Source organism: Delphinus delphis, chromosome 1 (assembly GCF_949987515.2).
Source record: "Delphinus delphis chromosome 1, mDelDel1.2, whole genome shotgun sequence".
NCBI classification, from domain to species: domain Eukaryota; kingdom Metazoa; phylum Chordata; class Mammalia; order Artiodactyla; family Delphinidae; genus Delphinus; species Delphinus delphis.
The window spans coordinates 88055334-88076912 of NC_082683.1; the positions used below are offsets into that span (position 1 = coordinate 88055334).

General features: G+C 40.1%; 1 protein-coding gene across 5 annotated transcripts in view; it reads left to right on the top strand.

Annotated features, from left to right (window-relative positions):
- The window catches only part of CDC14A (cell division cycle 14A), a 185339-nt gene that overhangs the window by 113843 nt on the left and 49917 nt on the right, over positions 1 to 21579 (top strand). For all 5 annotated transcript variants that reach the window (XM_060026310.1, XM_060026312.1, XM_060026302.1 and 2 more), the window contains one exon: positions 18548 to 18686. In XM_060026310.1, the coding sequence (XP_059882293.1) occupies positions 18548 to 18686 (139 nt within the window). The remainder of the gene's footprint in view (positions 1 to 18547; positions 18687 to 21579) is intronic.

The window sequence follows — 21579 nt, forward strand, 5'->3', positions numbered from 1 at the left end:
AATAATCATTAAACAACAGCAACATTGTGATGTTCCAGTGTGTGATTTTTGATGTTCTATGGGAGTTTCAGAAAACGCCTGGAACTGTAAGGCAATCAGTGCTTAACTTGGTATAAATAGAAGACGTTTCAAAGTCTTCTCTTGCTGTGCCAGGGAGCCCTTTAATTATGAATGCTTTAAAAAATTTGTTAAAGTTTTTATAGAAACTTAGTGAACTGTTCCTATTCTGTTGAACTGTGGTAAGAGCTCCTAACTATTGAGTGCTAAGTAGGTTCTTTTTATAGATCTAAATTATAGACTCTTTTTAAAAGGGGGAAGCAACTTTAGTTTTAGAGAAAGTTGAAAAATTTCTGCACCACCTTTTTTCCTTGGTGGTGAGTGTGTGTGATGAGGAACGCAACCAAGGGAACGGGCAGCCTCCTGCACAGGGAGGGGTTCAGGGAGAGACAGTGTTGTCTCCGTAGGGAAGGCCATTTTCTTCCCAGATAGAGACCCAAATTGGTGACTTGAAGGAGGACACTGGAAACCAACTGGGCTTCCTGCTTCAGGCTGTCCAGCTGTGTTGTATCAACATGATTGCCTGTAGTCTCGTCAGATGTCTGAGGACTTAACAGCTCTGCAGAAACAAAATATTTGCTCTGGGCACAAACATGAAGGCAAATAACTCATATTAAAGGAAGAGAGTCCTACTGAGACCATGATTAAGCTTCACTCTTTTCTAAAGAATGTCGATGTTTTATCTGGGGTAAAGTGTACTTCAGATGAAAACAGGACACACACACACACACACACACACACACCCCTCATCTAATAAAATAGTGTAAATATAATTTTTAAAAAGGAAGAGTGAATGGGAAGGGAATGCCAGGCATCCGTAAACATGAGCTTGATTGTAATTTCATTTACATTTTTGGTATGTATTCTCAACCTCAGGTGATACTGCCCTCAAGGGGGAAAAATTGTTTTTGGGTGGTAAAAAACATTTTCTTTTTCTGTATACAGTGTAGATTTATACACGGCACATAAAGAAATAGGTGGTCTGTCTGTGACAGTAAAATTTCATGGGGGACAGTTAGGAAAAAAATGCCTAGAGGGGCTCTTGGTTTGGGGGGGAGGACAATAATGAAGAGAAGGTTGAGAAACACTGACTTAGAGACATGCGTTTTTAAAATTTTCACATTTATGAAACTAGGATGGATCTTAAAATTGATCGCATACCATAGTTTAATTTTTTCTTAGTGGAACTTAAATAATGGTGTATGTTACACCGTTAGATGACATGGTATCTTAGATTTGCTGAAAAATTGTGTATTTCCAAGTAGTGAGGAAATTAGAGAAGATTCTCTTTATTATTTGACTAGAAAGCGCTGACAAAAGGCCTCCTCCTTTTGAGGGAGGGGGGAGATTCCGGAACATATAAAAAACGAAGGCACCAACACTTTCCTATGTCGTTTTCTAACTAAATGTTTTCATGGATGACATTGTACCAATTTTCCAGGCTAGAAATATCCGTTGTCTTTAGCTTTCTCTGTGACCCAATCAAAATGTCTTTCTAATTCAGCTCTTCGTTGTTACCACTGTCTCCCCCGTCCATGCCTGTCAGCCAGCCTTGCTCCTGCCCCAGCCTTCCAGCTCCTCTCTCTGGCTCCCGTCTCTGTCCTTTCCAATCCAGAGGTATGCTGCTGCCTCATCCACCTGCTTTTATCATGTCACATTCTTTGACCCCAAATACATGACAGCTTTATTTTGCCCTTTACATTGATTAAAGGCAAAATCAGATTTTTGCATGATACCAATTGTATGTTTATTAGTTGTTGATAATATCATGAATTTCATAATACTTTTTTTTGCGGTACGCCTGACCTCTCACTGTTGTGGCCTTTCCCGTTGTGGAGCACAGGCTCCGGACGCGCAGGCTCAGCGGCCATGGCTCACGGGCCCAGCCGCTCCGCGGCATGTGGGATCCTCCCGGACTGGGGCACGAACCCGCGTCCCCTGCATCGGCAGGCGGACTCTCAACCACTGCGCCACTAGGGAAGCCCCCATAATACTTTTAAAATGAGTTGAATTTCGTTCATCAGAGGCTCATCTACATGTTTGAGGAGTAATAACACATATATGCAGGAGATGTGCCCTAATCAGTGCTCAGAGAACTTTGCATCTGGATTTGGGGATTCCCAAAGAACTCAGCAGTCTTTGGTGTCTTTGGCCCACAGTTGATAACCTGCTTCTGCTAAGTACAGGTTCCTCCACTTAAATCAGAGGTGCCCTTTAATCTGCCTCCTCTACACCCATCTGCTCTTATTTTCTACTCAGCACACACTGACACATTCTCCAGACCAGCCAGGCTTTCCATCACTGGACCCTTTGCTGAAAATGTTCCGTGACCTTCCTATTCTTTAGAGTCTGTTGAAGTCCTTGTCATCAATGACACATTCTTTGAAGACACCAACAGCTCACACAGTCCCTTTCTTTGAGAGCCCAGTTTTCAGTTTAAACCTAATTTCTTTGCTTCTTGGTTAATATTCTTGTGTCTACAACTTCTTTGATAACGTATCCTGGTCAAAATTATATCCTCTACTTGCTTATCTCCTTATCCTCTGAGCAAAACCCTGTCCTGGGTAGCTTGTAGACAGCAAATAAACATTGGACTAGCTGAATCAAAGGATTAAAAGCAGAGAGCCACTTTGTCGTTTCTAGGATGAAGAGTATACGATGGGAAGAGATTAAGTAGTGGAAAAATAACTCAGCACAGTGCCTTGCTCATGGGTGGTACTTAACAAATAGAAGTTTATAGTACTGAATTTAATTCCAAGAAGGCAGATATGGAAAGATTTAGAAAATGCTTGTAAATAAGCATTAGTGGCTCAGTACTGTATATCTCATGAGGGCAGGCGTCCTGCTTGTCTTCATGTTTCTGGCCCCAGCGTCTGTCACAGCACCGCATGCTCAGGCGGTCTTAGTATTTGTAGAATGGAGTGACTGAATGGATGAGCTGAGACTGGAAAGAACTCTGGGACACTCACAGGACCCCTGGGGATTTTAGTCCTGAATTCCATATTCACTTGTTATGCTAATGTGAGTGAACTGGTTAGTATCTTTGGGCTTCAGTTCTGGTGTGTGAACAACAGTCACCATATTTGAAGACCCTACAGCTTGATCAAATTTTTGAATATTTTGGGAAAGGAGGAAGCCAGTGTAGATTTAAAAAAATTGTCTAAAACGTAAAATCCTATCACTTTTTAAAAATAGATTTTTATTGCAATATAATTGCTTCACAATACTGTGTTAGTTTCTGTTGTACAACAAAGTGAATCAGCCATATGCATACATATGTCCCCATATCCCCACCCTCTTGAGCCTCCCTCCCACCCTCCCTATCTCACCCCTCTAGGTGGTCACAAAGCACCGAGCTGATATCCCTGTGCTATGCGGCTGCTTCCCACTAGCTATCTGTTTTACATTTGGTAGTGTATATATGTCCATGCCACTCTCTCACTTCGTCACAGCTTACCCTTCCCCTTCCCCGTGTCCTCAAGTCCATTCTCTACATCTGCATCTTTATTCCTGTCCTGCCCCTAGGTTATTCGTAACCTTTTTTTTTTTTTTAGATTCCATATATATGTGTTAGCATACGGTATTTGTTTTTCTCTTTCTGACTTACTTCACTCTGTATGGCAGACTCTAGGTCCATCCACCTCACTGCAAATAACTCAATTTCGGTTTTTTTTTATGGCTGAGAAATAGTCCATTGTATATACATGCCACATCTTCTTTATCCATTCATCTGTCGATGGACACTTAGGTTGCTTCCATGTCCTGGCTATTGTAAATACTGCTGCAATGAACATTGTGGTACATGTCTCTTTTTGAATTATGGTTTTCTCAGGGTATATGCCGAGTAGTGGGATTGCTGGGTCATATGGTAGTTCTATTTTTAGTTTTTTAAGGAACCTCCATACTGTTTTCCATAGTGGCTGTATCAATTTACATTCCCACCTACAGTGCAGGAGGGTTCCCTTTTCACCACACCCTTTCCAGCAGTTATTGTGTCTAGATCTTTTGATAATGGCCATTCTGACTGGTGTGAGGTGATACCTCATTGTAGTTTTGATTTGCATTTCTCTAATAATTAGTGATGTTGAGCATTTTTTCATGTACCTCTTGGCCATCTGTATGTCTTCCTTGGTGAAATGTCTGTTTAGGTCGTCTGCCCATTTTTAACTGGATTGTTTGTTTCTTTGACAATGAGCTCCATGAGCTGTTTGTATATTTGGAGATTAATCCTTTGTTTGTTGTTTCATTTGCAAATATTATTTCCCATTCTGAGGGTTGTCTTTTTTATGGTTTCCTTTGCTGTGCAAAAGCTTTTAAGTTTAATTAAGTCCCATTTGTTTATTTTTGTTTTTATTTCCGTTACTCTAGGAGGTGGGTCAAAAAAGATCTTCCTGTGGTTTATGTCAAAGAGTGTTTTTCCTATGTTTTCCTCTAAGAGTTTTATAGTGTCTGGTCTTACATTTAAGTCTTTAATCCTTTTGGAGTTTATTTTTGTGTATGATGTTAGGGAGTGTTCTAATTTCATTCTTTTACATGTAGCTGTCCAGCTTTCCCAGCACAACTTTTTGAAGAGGATGTCTTTTCTCCATTGTATATTCTCACCTTCTTTGTTGTAAATTAGGTGCCCATATGTGCATGGGTTTAACTCTGGGCATTCTATCCTGTACCATTGATCTATATTTCTTTTTTTGTGCCAGTACCATACTGCCTTCATTACTGTAGCTTTGTAGTATAGTCTGAAATCAGGGAGCCTGATTCCTCCAACTCTGTTTTTCTTTCTCAAGATTGCTTTGGCTCTTCGGGGTCTTTTGTGTTTCCATACGAATTGTAAAATATTTTGTTCTAATTCTGTGAAGAATGCCATTGGTAGTTTGCTAGGGATTGCACTGAATTTGTAGATTGCTTTGGGTAGTATAGTCATTTTCACAATATTGATTCTTCCAATCCAAGAACATGGTATATTTCTCCATCTGTTCACGTCATCTTTGATTTCTTTCATCAGTGTTTTATAGTTTTCTGAGTACAAGTCTTTTGCCTCCTTAGGCAGGTTTATTCCTAGGTATTTTATTATTTTTGTTGCAGTGGTAAATGGGAGTGTTTCCTTAATTTCTCTTTCTGATTTTTCGTTGTTGGTGTGTAGGAATGCCAGAGATTTCTGTGCATTAATTTTTTATCCTGCAACCTTACCAAATTCATTGATTAGTTCTAGTAGTTTCCTGGTGGCATCTTTAGGTTTTTCTATGTATAGTATCATGTCATCTGCAAACAATGACAGTTTTACTTCTTCTTTTCCAATTTGTATTCCTTTTATGTCTTTTTCTTTTCTGATTGCTGTGGCTAGGACTTCCAAAACTATGTTGAATAAGAGTGGCAAGAGTGGACATACTTGCCTTGTTCCTGATCTTAGTGGAAATGCTTTCAGTTTTTCACCATTGAGTATGATGCTTGCTGTGGGTTTATCATATATGGCCTTTATTGTGTTGAGGTAGGTTCCCTCTCTGCCCATTTTCTGGAGAGTTTTTATCATAAATGGGTGTTGAATTTTGTCGAAAGCTTCTTTTGCATCTATTGAGATGATCATATGGTTTTTATTGCTTAACTTGTTAATGTGGTGTGTCACATTGATTGATTTGTGTATATTGAAGAATCCTTGCATCCCTGGGGTAAATCCCACTTGATCATGGTGTATGATCTTTTTAATGTGCTGTTGGATTCTGTTTGCTAGTATTTTGTTCAGGATTTTTGCATCTATGTTCATCAGTGATACTGGTCTATAATTTTCTTTTTTTTGTGATACCTTTTTCTGGTTTTGGTATCAGGGTGATGGTGGCTTTGTAGAAAGAATTTGGGAGTGTTTCTCCCTCTGCAATTTTTTGGAAGCGTTTGAGAAGGATCAGTGTTAGCTCTTCTCTAAATGTTTGATAGAATTCACCTGTGAAGCCATCTGGTCCTGGACTTTTGTTTGTTGGAAGATTTTTAATTACGGTTTCAATTTCATTATTTGTGATAGGTCTGTTTATATGTTCTAATTCTTCCTGGTTCCATCTTGGAAACTTGTACCTTTCCAAGAATTTGTCCATTTCTTCATGGTTGTCCATTTTATTGGCATATAGTTGTTTGTAGTAGTCTTGTATAATCCTTTGTATTTCTGCAGTGTCTGTTGTGATTTCTCCTTTTTCATTTCTAATTTTGTTGATTTGCATCCTCTCCCTTTTTTCTTGATGAGTCTGGCTAAGGCTTTATCAGTTCTTTATCAAAAAGAACCAGCTTTTAGTTTTATTGATCTTTGCTATTGTTTTCTTCATTTCTTTTTCATTTATTTCTGATTTGATCTTTATGATTTCTTTCCTTCCACTGACTTTGGGTTTTCTTTGTTCTTCTTTGTCTAGTGGTTTTTAGTGTAGGGTTTGATTATTTATTTGAGATTTTTCTTGTTTCTTGAGGTGAGATTGAATTGCTATAAACGTCTCTCTTAGAACTGCTTTTGCTGCGTCCTATAGGTTTTGTTCATTTTGTTTTGTTGTCATTTGTTTCTATGTATTTTTAAATTTCTTCTTTGATTTCTTCAGTGATCTCTTGGTTATTTAGTAGTGCACTGTTTAGCCTCCACGTATTTGTGTTTTTTACAGTTTATTTCCTGCAGTTGATTTCCAATCTCATAGCGCTGTGGTCAGAAAAGATGTTTGATATGATTTCAGTTCTCTTAAATTTTCTGAGGCTTGATTTGTGACCCAAGATGTGATCTATCTTGGATAATGTTCTCTGTGCACTTAAGAAGAAAGTGTATTCTGTCACTTTTGGGTGGAATGTTCTATAAATATCAATTAAATCTATCTGGTTTATTGTATAATGTAAAGCTTGTGTTTCCTTATTTATTTTCTGTCTGGATGATCTGTCCATTGGTTTAAGTGGGGTGTTAAAGTCCCCTACTATTATTGTGTTAGTGTTGATTTCTCCTTTCATGGTGTTAGCATTTGCCTTATGTATTGAGGTGCTCCTATGTTGGGTGCATAAATATTTATAATTGTTATATCTTTTTCTTGGATTGATCCTTTGATCATTATGCAGTGTCCCTCCTTATCTCTTGTAACAGTCTTTATTTTAAAGTCTATTTTATCTGATACGAGTATTGCTACTCCAGCTTTCTTTTGATTTCCATTTGCCTGGAATATCTTTTTTTATCACTTCACTTTCAGTCTGTATGAGTCCCTAGGTCTGAAGTGGATCTCTTGTAGACAGCATATATATGTGTCTTGTTTTTGTATCCATTCAGCCAGTCTGTGTCTTTTGGTTGGGGCATTTAATCCATTTACATTCAAGGTTATTATCGATATGTATGTTCCTATTACCATTTTCTTAATTCTTTTGGGTTTGTTTTTGTGGGTCTTTTTCTTTTGTGTTACCTGCCTAGAGAAGTTTCTTTACCATTTGTTGTAAAGCTGGTTTGGTGGTGCTGATTTCTCTTAGCTTTTGCTTGTCTGAATAGCTTTTGACTACTCCATCGAATCTGAATGAGATCCTTGCTGGGTAGAGTAATCTTGATTGTAGGTTTTTCTCTTTCCTCACCTTAAGTATATTCTTTTTGTTTTACTTAAGTGAAAAAAAACTGTGTGATTTATTAACATATTAAAGCTATAAACCTATTAATGAAAATTTCAAGCAAATCTTCCTTAATTTACGTTTTGGGAGAATTTGTTTCAATGAACAGGGTAAGAGAGAACTGCATTCATTTTTTTTTTTAACATCTTTATTGCAGTTTAATTGCTTTACACTGGTGTGTTAGTTTCTGCTTTTTAACAAAGTGAATCAGATATACATATGCATATGTCCCCATAGTCTTCCCTCTTGCGTATCCCTCCCTCCCACCCTCCCTATCCCACCTCTCTAGGTGGTCACAAAGCATCGAGCTGATCTCCCTGTGCTATGCGGCTGCTTCCCACTAGCTATCTGTTTTACATTTGGTAGTGTATATATGTCCATGCCACCTTTCACTTTGTCACAGCTTACCCTTCCCCCTCCCTATATCCTCAAGTCCATTCTCTAGTAGGTCCGTGTCTTTATTCCCGTCTTGCCCCTAGGTTCTTCATGACCTATTTTTTTTTTCTTAGATTCCATATATATGTGTCAGCATACAGTATTTCTTTTTCTCTTTCTGATTTACTTCACTCTGTATAATGGACTCTAGGTCCATCCACCTCACTACAAATAACTCAATTTTGTTTCTTTTCATGGCTGAGTAATGTTCCACTGTATATATATATGCCATATCTTCTTTATCCATTCATCTGTTGATGGACACTTAGGTTTCTTCCATGTTCTGGCTATTGTAAATAGAGCTGCAATGAACATTTTGGTACATGACTCTTTTTGAATTATGGTTTTCTTAGGGTATATGCCCAGTAGTGGGATTGCTGGGTAGTATGGTAGTTCTATTTTTAGTTTTTTAAGGAACCTCCATACTGTTTTCCATAGTGGCTGTATCAATTTACATTCCCACCAACAGTGCAAGAGTGTTCCGTTTTCTCCACACCCTCTCCAGCATTTATTGTTTGTAGATTTTTTGATGATGGCCATTCTGACTGGTGTGAGATGATATCTCATTGTAGTTTTGATTTGCATTTTTCTAATGATTAATGATGTTGAGCATTCTTTCATGTGTTTGTTGGCAATCTGTATACCTTCTTTAGAGAAATGACTATTTAGGTCTTCTGCCCATTTTTGGATTGGGTTGTTTGTTTTTTTGTTATTGAGCTGCATGAGCTGCTTGTAAATTTTGGAGAATAATCCTTTGTCGGTTGCTTCATTTGCAAATATTTTCTTCCATTCTGAGGGTTGTCTTTTTGTGTTGTTTATGGTTTCCTTTGCTGTGCAAAAGCTTTGAAGTTTCATTAGGCCCCATTTGTTTATTTTTGTTTTTATTTACACTTCTCTAGGAGGTGGGTCAAAAAGGATCTTGCTGTGATTTATGTCATAGAGTGTCCTGCCTATGTTTTCCTCTAAGATTTTGATAGTGTCTGGCCTTATATTTAGGTCTTTAATCCATTTTGAGTTTATTTTTGTGTATGGTGTTAGGGAGTGTTCTAATTCCCTACTTTTACATGTACCTGTCCAGTTTTCCCAGCACCACTTATTGAAGAGGCTGTCCTTTCTCCACTGTACATTCCTGCCTCCTTTATCAAAGATAAGGTGACCATATGTGTGTGGGTTTATCTCTGGGCTTTCTATCCTGTTCCATTGATCTATATTTCTGTTTTTGTGACAGTACCATACTGTCTTGATTACTGTAGCTTTGTAGTATAGTCTGAAGTCAGGGAGCCTGATTCATCCAGCTCCGTTTTTTGTTCTCAAGATTGCTTTGGCTGTTCGTGGTCTTTTGTGTTTCCATACAAATTGTGAAATTTTTTGTTTTAGTTCTGTGAAAAATGCCAGTGGTAGTTTGATAGGGATTGCACTGAATCTGTAGATTGCTTTAGGTAGTAGAGTCATTTTCACAATGTTGATTATTCCACTACAAGAACATGGTATATCTGTCCATCTATTTGTATCATCTTTAATTTCTTTCATCAGTGTCTTATAATTTTCTGCATACAGGTCTTTTGTCTCCTTAGGTAGGTTTATTCCTAGATACTTTATTCTTTTTGTTGCAGTGGTAAATGGGAGTGTTTTCTTAATTTCCCTTTCAGATTTTTCATCCTTAGTATATAGGAATGCAAAATATTTCTGTGCATTAATTTTGTATCCCGCTACTTTACCAGATTCATTGATTAGCTCTAGTAGTTTTCTGGTAGCAACTTTAGGATTCTCTGTGTATAGTATCATGTCATCTTCAAACAGTGATAGCTTTACCTCTTCTTTTCCGATTTGGATTCCTTTTATTTCCTTTTCTTCTCTGATTGCTGTGGCTAAAACTTCCAAAACTATGTTGAATAATAGCGGTGAGAGTGGGCAACGTTGTCTTGTTCCTGATCTTAGAAGAAATGGTTTCAGTTTCTCACCATTGAGGATGATGTTGGCTGTAGGTTTGTCATATATGGCCTTTATTATGTTGAGGAAAGTTCCCTCTATGACTATTTTCTGGAGGCTTTTTATCATAAATGAGTGTTGAATTTTGTCAAAAGCTTTCTCTGCATCTATTGAGATGATCATATGGTTTTTCTCCTTCAATTTGTTAATATGGTATATCACATTGATTGATTTGCTTATATTGAAGAAACCTTGCATTCCTGGGATAAACCCCACTTGATCATGGTGTATGATCCTTTTACTGTGCTGTTGGATATTCTGTTTGCTAGTATTTTGTTGACGATTTTTACATCTATGTTCATCAGTGATATTGGCCTGTAGTTTTCTTTCTTTGTGACATCTTTGTCTGGTTTTGGTATCAGGGTGATGGTGGCCTTGTAGAAAGAGTTTGGGAGTGTTCCTCCCTCTGCTATATTTTGGAAGAGTTTGAGAAGGATGGGTGTTAGCTCTTCTCTAAATGTTTGATAGAATTTGCCTGTGAAGCCATCTGGTCCTGGGCTTTTGTTTGTTGGAAGACTTTTAATCACAGTTTCAATTTCAGTGCTTGTGATTGGTCTGTTCACATTTTCTATTTCTTCCTGGTTCAATCTTGTAAGGTTGTGCATTTCTAAGAATTTGTCCATTTCTTCCAGGTTGTCCATTTTATTGGCATATACTTACTTGTAGTAATCTCTCATGGTCGTTTGTATTTCTGCAGTGTCAGTTGTTACTTCTCCTTTTTTATTTCTAATTCTATTGATTTGAGTCTCCCTTTTTTCTTTATGAGTCTGGCTAGTGGTTTATTAATTTTGTTTGTCTTCTCAAAGAACCAGCTTTTAGTTTTATTGATCTTTGCTGTTGTTTTCTTCATTTCTTTTTCATTTATTTCTGATTTGATCTTTATGATTTCTTTCCTTCTGCTAACTTTGAGGTTTTTTTGTTCTTCTTTCTCTGTTTTCTTTAGGTGTAAGATTAAGTTGTTTATTTGAGACATTTCTTGTTTCTTAAGGTAGGATTGTATTGCTATAAATTTCCCTCTTAGAACTGCTTTTGCTGCATCCTATAGGTATTGGGTCATCATGTTTTCATTGTCATTTGTTTCTAGGTATTTTCTGATTTCCTCTTTGATTTCTTCAGTGATCTCTTGGTTATTAAGTAGTGTATTGTTTAGCCTCCATGTGTTTGTAGTTTTTACAGATTTTTTCCTGTAATTGATATCTAGTCTCATGGGGTGTGTTTGGAAAAGATACTTGATACGATTTCAATTTTCTTAAATTTGCCAAGGCTTGATTTGTGACCCAAGATATGATCTATCCTAGAGAATGTTTCAGGGGCACTTGAGAAGATTGTGTATTCTGTTGTTTTTTGATGGAATGTCCTATAAATATCAATTAAGTCCATGTTGTTTAATGTATCATTTAAAGCTTGTGTTTCCTTATTTATTTTCATTTTGGATGATCTGTCCATTGGTGAAAGTGGGTGTTACAGTCCCCTACTATGATTATGTTACTGTTGATTTTCCCTTTTATGGCTGTTTGTACATGCCTTATGTACTGAGGTGCCCCTATGTTGGGTGCATAAATATTTACAATTGTTATATTTTGGATTTATCCCATGATCTTTATGTAATGTCCTTTTTTGTCTCTTGTAATAGTCTTTGTTTTAAAGTCTATTTTGTCTGATATGAGAATTGCTACTCCAGCTTTCTTTGATTTCCATTTGCATTGATTATCTTTTCCCATCCCCTCACTTTCAGTCTGTATGTGTCTCTAGGTCTGAAGTGGGTCTCTTGTAGACAGCATATATAGAGGTCTTGTTTTTGTATTCATTCAGCCAGTGTATGTCTTTTGGTTGGAGGATTTAATCCATTTACATCTAAGGTAATTATCGATATGTACGTTCCTATTACTATTTTCTTAATTTTTTCGGCTTTGTTATTGTAGGTCTTTTCCTTCTCTTTTGTTTCCTGCCTAGAGAAGTTCCTTTAGCATTTGTTGTAAAGCTGGTTTGGTGGTGCTGAATTCTCTCAGCTTTTGCTTGTCTGTAAATGTTTTAATTTCTCCATCAAATCTGAATGAGATCCTTGCTGGGTAGAGTAATCTTGGTGGTAGGTTTTTCTCCTTCATCCCTTTAAATATGTCATACCACTCCCTCTGGCTTGTAGAGTTTCTGCTGAAAGATCAGCTGTTAACCTTATGGGGATTCCCTTGTATGCTATTTGTAGTTTTTCCCTTGCTGCTTTTAGCATGTTTTATTTGTATTTAATTTTTGATAGTTTGATTAATATGTGTCTTGGCATGTTTCTCCTTGTATTTATCCGCATGGGACTCTCTATGCTTCATGGACTTGATTAACTATTTCCTTTCACATATTAGGGAAATTTTCAACTATACTCTCTTCAAATATTTTCTCTGTCCCTCTCTTTTTCTCTTCTTCTCAGACCCGTATAATTCGAATGTTGGTGCGTTTATGTTGTCCCAGAGGTCTCTGAGACAGTCATCAATTCTTTTCATTCTTTTTTCTTTATTCTGCTCTGCAGTAGTTATTTCCACTATTTTACCTTCCAGGTCACTTATCCGTTTTTCTGCCTCAATTATTCTGCTATTGATCACTTCTAGAGAATTTTTAATTTCATGTATTTTGTTGTTCATCACTGTTTGTTTGCTCTGTAGTTCTTCTAGGTCCTTGTTATATGTTTCTTGTATTTTCTCCATTGTATTTCCAAGATTTGGATCATCTTTACTATCATTATTCTGAATTCTTTTTCAGGTAGACTGCCTATTTCCTCTTTACTTGTTAGATCTGGTGGGTTTTTACCGTGCTCCTTCATCTTCTGTGTGTTTCTCTGTCTTCTCATTTTGCTTAACTGACTGTGTTTGGGGTCTCCTTTTTGCAGGCTGCAAGTTCGTAGTTCCCGTTGTTTTTGGTGTCTGTCCCCAGTGGCTAAGGTTGGTTTAGTGGGTTTTGTAGGCTTCCTCGTGGAGGGGACTAGTGCCTGTGTTCTGGTGGATGAGGCTGGATCTTGTCTTTCTGGTGGGCAGGTCCACGTCTGGTGGTGTGTTTTGGGGTGTCTGTGGCCTTAGTATGATTTTAGGCAGCCTGTCTGCTAATGGATGGGGTTGTGTTCCTGTCTAGCTAGTTGTTCGGCATGGGGTGTCCAGCACTGTAGCTTGTTGGTCATTGAGTGGAGCTCGGTCTTGGTGTTGAGATGGAGATCTCTGGGAGATTTCTGCTGTTTGATATTATGTGGAGCTGGGAGGTCTCTTGTGGACCAGTGTCCTGAACTTGGCTCTCCCACCTCAGAGACACAGCCCTGACGTCTGGCTGGAGCACCAAGAGCCTGTCATCCACATGACTCAGAATAAAAGGGGGAAAAAAGAGAAAGAACGAAGAAGGTAAAATAAAATAAAATAAAGTTATTAAAATAAAAAATAATTATTAAAATAATTTTGTTAAGTAATAAAAACATAAAAAAAGAAAGTAGAGAGCAACCAAACCAAAAAACAAATCCACCAATGATAACAAATGCTAAAAACTATACTAAAAAAAAAAAAGAAATGGACACACAGAACCCAGGACAAATGGTAACAACAAAGCTATACAGACAAAATCACGGACAGAAGCATACACATACACCCTCACAAAAAGAGAAAAAGGGGAAAAAAATACGTATATCATTTCTCCCAAAGTCCATCTCCTCAGTTTGGAATGATTTGTTGTCTATTCAGGTATTCTACAGATGCAGGGTATATCAAGTTGAATGTGGAGGTTTAATCCACTGCTTCTGAGGCTGCTGGGAGAAATTTCCCTTTCTCTTCTTTGTTCACACAGTTCCTGGGGTTCAGCCTTGGATTTGGACCTGCCTCTGCGTGTAGGTCGCCTGAGGGCATTTGTTCTTTGCTTAGACAGGACAGCGTTAAAGGAGCAACTGATTCGGGAGCTGTGGCTCACTCAAGCCAGGGGGGGAGGGAGGGGTACGCAATGTTGGGCGAGCCTGCGGCAGCAGAGGCCAGCATGATGTTGCACCAGCCCGAGGTGTGCCGTGTGTTCTCCCGGGGAAGTTGTCCCTGGGTCACGGGACCCTGGCAGTGGCAGGCTGCACAGGCTCCTGGGAGGGGAGGTGTGGATAGTGACCTGTGCTCGCACACAGGCTTCTTGGTGGCTGCAGCAGCTCCCTTAGCGTCTCATGCCCGTCTCTGGGGTCTGTGCTGATAGCCGCGGCTCGTGCCCATCTCTGGAGCTCCTTTAAGCGGCGCTCTTAATCCCCTCTCCTCACGCACCAGGAAACAAAGAGGAAAGAAAAAGTCTCTTGCCTCTTCAGCAGCTCCAGACTTCTTCCGGACTCCCTCCCTGCTAGCTGTGGTGCACTAGCCCCCTTCAGGCTGTCTTCACGCCACCAGCCCCAGTCCTCTCCCTGGGATCCAACTGAAGCCCGAGCCTCAGCTCCCAGCCCCCGTCCATCCTGGCGGGTGAGCAGACAAGCCTCTCGGGCTGATGAGTGCCGGTCGGCACCGATCCTCTGTGCAGGAATCTCTCCGCTTTGCCCTCAGCACCCCTGTTGCTACGTTGCCCTCCGTGGCTCTGAAGCTTTCCCCCTCCGCCACCCACAGTTTCCGCCCGCGAAGGGGCTTCCTGGTGTGTGGAAACCTTTCCTCCTTCACAGCTCCCTCCTACTGGTGCAGGTCCCGTCCCTATCCTTTTGTCTCTGTTTATTCTTTTTTCTTTTGCCCTACCCAGGTACGTGGGGAGTTTCTTGCCTTTTGGGAGGTCTGAGGTCTTCTGCCAGCGTTCAGTAGGTGTTCTGTAGGAGTTGTTCCACGTGTAGATGTATTTCTGATGTATCTGTGGGGAGGAAGGTGATCTCCGCGTCTTACTCTTCTGCCATCTTGAAGCTCCTCTCCTCATTCTCCTTACGTATATTCTGCCACTGCCTTCTGGACTGCAGAGTTTCCTTTGAAAAGTTGGTTGATATGGGGATTCCTTTGTGTGTTATTTTTTGTTTTTCCCTTTCTGCTTTTAATAGTTTTTCTTTGAATTTAATTTTTGTTAGTTTGATTAGTATGTGTCTTGGTGTGTTTTTCCTAGGGTTTATCCTGTATGGGACTCTCTGTGCTCCCTGGACTTGGGTGACTATTTCCTTTCCCATGTTAGGGAAGTTTTCAACTATAATCTCTTCAAATATTTTCTCAGACCCTTTCTTTTTCTCTTCTTCTTCTGGGACCCCTTAGTTCGAATGTTGGTGCATCTAGTGCTGCTCCAGAGGTCTCTGAGATTGTCCTCAATTCTTTTCATCCTTTTTTCTTTATTCTGCTCCTTGCAGGCATTTCCATCATTTTGTCTTCCAGCTCACTTATCCGTTCTTCTGCCTCAGTTAATCTGCTATTGATTCCTTCTAGTGTATTTTTCATTTCAGTCATTGTGTTGTTTATCTCTGTTTGTTTGTTCTTTAGTTCTTCTAGATCTTGTTAAACATTTCTTGTATTTTCTCAATCCGTGCCTCCATTCTATTTCCAAGATTCTGGATCATCTTTACTATCATTGCTCTGAATTCTTTTTCAGGTAGATTGCCTATTTTCTCTTCATTTATTTGGTCTTGTAGGTTTCTACCTTGCTCCTTCATCTGTGACATCCTTTTTTCTGTCTCTTTTTTTTTGGTATGAGTGAGATTTTGTTCCTGTCTTACTGATTGTTTGGCCTGAGGCTTCCAACAGTGGAGTTTGTAGGCTATTGTGTAGAGCTAAGTTTAGGTGCTGAGATGAGGAACTTTGTGAGACCTCATTCTGATGACTATTCCCTGGGCTCTGAGGTTCTCTGTTTGTCCAGTGGTTCGGACTCGGAGCTCCCACCACAGGAGCTTCAGCCTGACCCCTGGCTCGTGAACTAAGATCCTGCAAGTTGCGTGGGATGGCAAAAAAAAAAAAATAGAACAATAACAAAGTAAAAAAAAAATAGATTGGGAAACTGACAGATATGTTAGAAAGAATATAAAAATAAAAATAGAGATGAATCAACAACCGGAAGGTACATCAGTACCACAATAGTAAAAAAGAGGAGGAGGGAAAAGAGAAAAAAATAAATAAAGGAAAAGGCCTTGGCTGTGGAGGGCAGGGCCTAAGCAAGGGCAAGGTTTGGGTGGTGGGTAGGGCCAATGCTCAGGACCCACAGGGCTGGAAAAGGCCCTGGGGGCTGTGGAGGGTGGGGCTTAGGCTCAAGGAACAGAAGGGGCCCAGGTGTGCCCCCCACCCCTGGTCTCAGAGAGCAGGGGACCTCACCTGGGAGGCCAGCAGGCTTCCTGGGCCTCAGTGGGTGGGGCAAACGCCCTCCTCTCCTCTCCTGCTCCTCCGGTCTGGGAGGGCTCCTCCTGCCTGCCTCTCCTGATCTCCCCGGCCTCCCTCCTATGCCCCCAGTGGTGGGGGGCAGCCTTGGAGTGCAGGGAACCGGCCTAGGAGCTCAGCAGGCTCCCCAGGCCTGAGTGGGCAGGGCAATTGCCCTCTGCACTTCTCCCACTCCTCCCAGATGCCTCCTCCCACCTGCCTCTCTTGATCTCCCCAGCCTCCTTCTCATGGCCCCAGGACCCACGTGGCCTTGATGGGGCTTTGGAGAGGGGGTCCCGTCTTGGGAGCCCAGCAGGCTCCCTGGAGGGCCAGGCGATCACCCTCCACTCCTCTCCTGCTCTTCCTGGAGAGTCCCTCCTGCCTGCCTCTCCTGATCTCCCTGGCCTCAGGGGCACCGATCCTGTCTGGCCTCCACTTCTGCTCCCCCCTCAGTCCCCCCACATCCTACTGGTTCACTTGGGGGTTCCTCCCATCTCCTTGGGCGTCAGAGTCCCCCACTGGTGGCTGGCAGGTGCCCTAATCGTGGGGAGATGCTAACTCCGCGTCTTCCCACACTGCCATCTTCATCCTATCACTTTTGTTTCTGTGGAGAGAGGAAAAAGAAATCGCAATTTGTAAAAACCCTTTGAAGAACATTTTGATCATGATAGTAACCAATGCATCCTTGAAAATCATTTCTAATTATATTAATTTCTCCTACATAACAGAAATTGGGTTCAACATAAGAAATATGTTGACACAAAAGTTTCCAAAAAATTTAAGAGCCTCAAGAAAGGAAACTTGAGCACTTCTGTTGGCTTGGTTCTTAGTGGATTGTGTGTTCTCATAAGGGCCAGGACCATGTCTGTTTTATTTGTCACCTTATCCCCAGCTTCTAGCACAGTACCTGGCAGGTAGTAGCTGCTCCATCAATACCTATTGGCTGAGGAAATAATGAAATCCTGGTCTCTGAAGGAGTTCCATAGAGGTTAGGACCACCTGGTGGAGATAGTACTGAAACAGTCATGAGTTAGGCAGCTAATGGGGCCTGATGATACTTATGGTGTCTTCTTACTTTGATTCTATAATTCCTTATTCTACGATAAGTTTAAAAAAACCTCACCATTTACATAGGCTTAAAAGAATGATCATGATAATATAATCAGTTACGCTACTGACTCAGAGTCACACACACAAAGTGTTTTTTTTTTTAAATTAATTAATTTTTTGTTGCCTTGGGTCTTGCTGTGTGTGGGCTTTATCTAGTTGCAACAAGCGGGGGCTACTCTTTGTTGCAGTGCACAGGCTTCTTGTTGCGGTGGCTTCCCTTGTAGCAGAGCACAGGCTCTAGGCGCGTGGGCTTCAGTAGTTGTGGCACGTGGGCTCAGTAGTTGTGATGCACGGGCTTAGTTGCTCCGCGGCATGTGGAATCTTCCCAGGCCAGGGCTTGAAGGCCACGTCCCCTGTGTTGGAAGGCAGATTCTTAACCACTGCACCACCAGGGAAGTCCACAAACTGTTAACTGAAGGTTCATCTCAGCCTGGGCTGGAGCTAAGGATGGGGAGCATGGGGACACCTGACAGCTGGTTTTTTTTTTAAGTTAGTTTATATATTTAAAAAAATTTATTTATTTACTTTTGGCTGAACTGGCTCTTTGGTGTGGCGCACGGGCTTCTCTAGTTGCGGTACGTGGACTTAGTTGCAGTGAAATGTGGGATCTTAGTTCCCCAACCAGGGATCGAACCCGGGCGCCCCTGCATTGGGAGCGTGGAGTCTTAACCACTGGACCACCAGGAAGTCCCTGACAGCTGATATTTTGCAAGTGCTTGTCTAGAACCAGTATTGCCTTAACAATGTTCACAGTGACGGTCATTCTCAAAGGCCCTCGGGGGTTGAACTCTCCATAATTTTCAAGATACTTGCTCTGATATTTATATATATTTTTACATATGTTTATTTTGATCCTATGATCTATTTTTTAAAAATTTCTTGAGTTAGAATTATCTTTCAACCCCTCCCCCCAATCATGAAAAAGCATTACCTTATTGCCTGGGTTTAAAAATTTTGTATTATATTTGAAACCATAGCATCTTCTGGACAGGGTTTAATTTCAGAGTTTTTGTGGGTACATTTGCTGTATTTTGTATTTCTTGTTGTGTTTCCCTCTCTTACAGCTGGTCTTGGAAGAACAGGGACCTTGATAGCCTGTTATGTCATGAAACACTACAGGTTTACACACGCAGAAATAATTGCTTGGATCAGAATATGCCGGCCCGGCTCTATTATAGGACCCCAGCAGCACTTCCTGGAAGAGTAAGTATAGTGTCTCCATTATCACATGATGTTCTTGTTCCTGATTATTTCTGCCGCTTGTTCCCTGGTTGTGGACTATGTCAAGCCCGTGGTTGTGAAATGGCTGCATTGTTAGAGAAGGCTGTACCTCTAATGGAACGTTGTTGATTTGACAGCTAATGCATTCTAACTTTGTACCTTTTATATTTCTTAGATCAGGTGAGAGTGAGGAGAAAATCACAGAGCCATCTCTGCCTACCTTTTTTCTGTCATTTTCTATGTGTGATCTGGCTACAGTGCAATTTTCTTATGTCAGCCCACTTGGCACTTTTCATTCTTTTTTTTTGTTTGCACATCTAAAAGCAGAACGAGAAAAAACACACTACAGAGGTCAGTCCAGGATTTCGATGACATTGCCGCTCCTCTGACAACTAACTAAGCTGCTCATGTAGCTGCAGCTTATGAGTTACCAAGGAAGAAATAAAGAAGACTGGGTTTTAGTCCTGGCTATACCTCTAACTAGCTTTATGACCATTATTTAGAAGAATACTTATAAATTCCTTCCTTCATCTGTTCACGTACTCATTCATTAACTGTTTGTCAAACCCCAGCCCGCAAGGCGGAGAGGTTTAACCTGTAAGAGTACAATACTTTCTGATTTCCCCTTAAAATTTCAGAAATTACCATTAATTTACCCATTAAGAAAATGAAGAGATGAAATAAGCACTAGCTGATTTAGGTCCAGCTCTAAAATCAATTGGTGATGTCTTATACTGAAATTTCACTTTTTTCTTTTTATTCTGGTGTGGATCTATATGGAATAGCATTCTTTTCCAGATAATTCCTTTCCCATTTAAATCATTTTGTGTCGGTGAGAAACAAATGATCATGAATTTCATAGAAAGATGCTGTAAACAAGCTTTAAGCATCTGAAATGGATAAAAGGATTTGAGCTTACTGAGCAGTTACTTTAATTGTCAATCCCAGAGGGAATAAGTGATAGGAAAAGACATGCTGAAACATGTGCAGTTATACCTTAGCTTAAAAGAATGAGGTGGAAGTGTAATGAATACACAAGGAAAAAATACCCAAGAACAGGATCATTAAGAAGACAAGTTCCTAGGTTTTTGTCCTGTGAGATGCAAATCAAATAATTATATTATTTTAGAGCTTTCTTCTTGTCAGATTCTCTGCCAGAGGTTTCCATTATTTTGCATTATGTGTGCCTACAGCATGGGACTTTGTGCTGTGTATCTGCCAGGGGCTTGTTGTACTAATTACTTACTAAAGTTGGATAAATGGCCTTAGGGTTAGAAAACAAAAAACATTCCTAAACCTGGATCTTTAAGCCATCTCTTAAAATCATTGTTTGGAAGAATGTTCATTCATTAGGTACCTACCGAATACTCACCTTGCCCCTGGCTCTCTGCTAGGTACAGTTCACAAGGTGAGGAGATTTTCCTGAGAACACCACTGGTCAAATTCACCTAAATGTCTCAGGCCACCAGATGCCACAACCCTCCCACTTCATGCCTGCATACTCCTTCCTACTTCCTACTCTGCCTTCTCTCTCTGCCATGTCTCAAAATAATAACAGAAGAAATTAGGGTTATGAGGCAAAGGCATTCTAAGTTGAAGGCTTTTTCATTTATAGATACTTAAGCGGCAAAACTTAGGTTATTTACTTAGGTGTGAGTCAATACTGTAGTTTTCTACTATCTGTGAATCTGAGGTGCAGGAATGACTTCCTTATATAATGAGATATTAAAATCAGTTATTACTAATGTTTAGGTCAGAACCTTCCTGAAGGCAGGTTCTCGATCTGAGGCACTATACCTTCTATATTTTGCAGTATTTCCTATAGAGCCATTTCTATGGAGAAATGTCTGCATTACTCATGGGCTTTCACAGGCCTTTCTGATTGCCTCCTTCTAGGTATCGGTCTATGGCCTAATTTACTTTATGCCTCTAAGTGGCACCAGACATAGTATTTTGCTTTACTTAATTGTGTACACTTATTTTGTTTTCTCCTTCTCTCCTATTTTCCTTATTCAAGACTATGTCTTTTGCAAATATTTTCTCCCATTCTGAGGGCTGTCTTTTCATGCTTTGCAATGACCTAGAGGGGTGGGATAAGGAGGGTGGGAGGGAGGCTCAAGAGGGAGGGGATGTGGGGACATATGTATGCATATGGCTGATTTGTTGTACAACAGAAACTAACACAGTATTGTGAAGCAATTATACTCCAATAAAGATTAAAAAAAGCCCAACTCACTAAAAAAATAAAAAGAGACTATGTCTTGATGTACCTCATGGCAGAAGACATACTTTACTGTGTTAGTGACATTCATTCTTTCAGCAGATGTATGTCAGGTGCACACTCTCTGCCAGGCAATGCTCCTGATCCTGGGGCTGCAACAGTGAATGCGACAGACGAGGTCCTTTCCTCCCAGGGTGTCACTATCTCTAGTGGAAGAAACACACAATAAACAAGTGTATAAGTTTATATACAAGATGATTTCTGACAGGGACATGACAATAGAGGCCCTCAGCAGGGGAGGGGGATGACTGGTGGGGGAAAGCCGTTCTGGTTGGTGTGAAATAGTATCTTAATTTGTATTTTCCTGATGACTCATGATCTTGAACACCTTTTATATATGTATCTCCTTTGTGAGGTGTTTGGACCAAGTCTTTACCCAGTAAAAATTTTTTTCTGTGGTAGTTCTTTATTTTTTAATTAAAAATATTTGTTGAAGTTAATATAAAACCATTATTTTTCACAGTACTATATACAGAGCTGATGTTGTTATTCTACAAATTATTTAATATTAGGGAAAGCAGTTAAGGTTGTATCTGGCAGCTTCACAAGAGCACTTTTGCTTTTCAGTGAGATTTTTTTTTTAATTGAGGCATG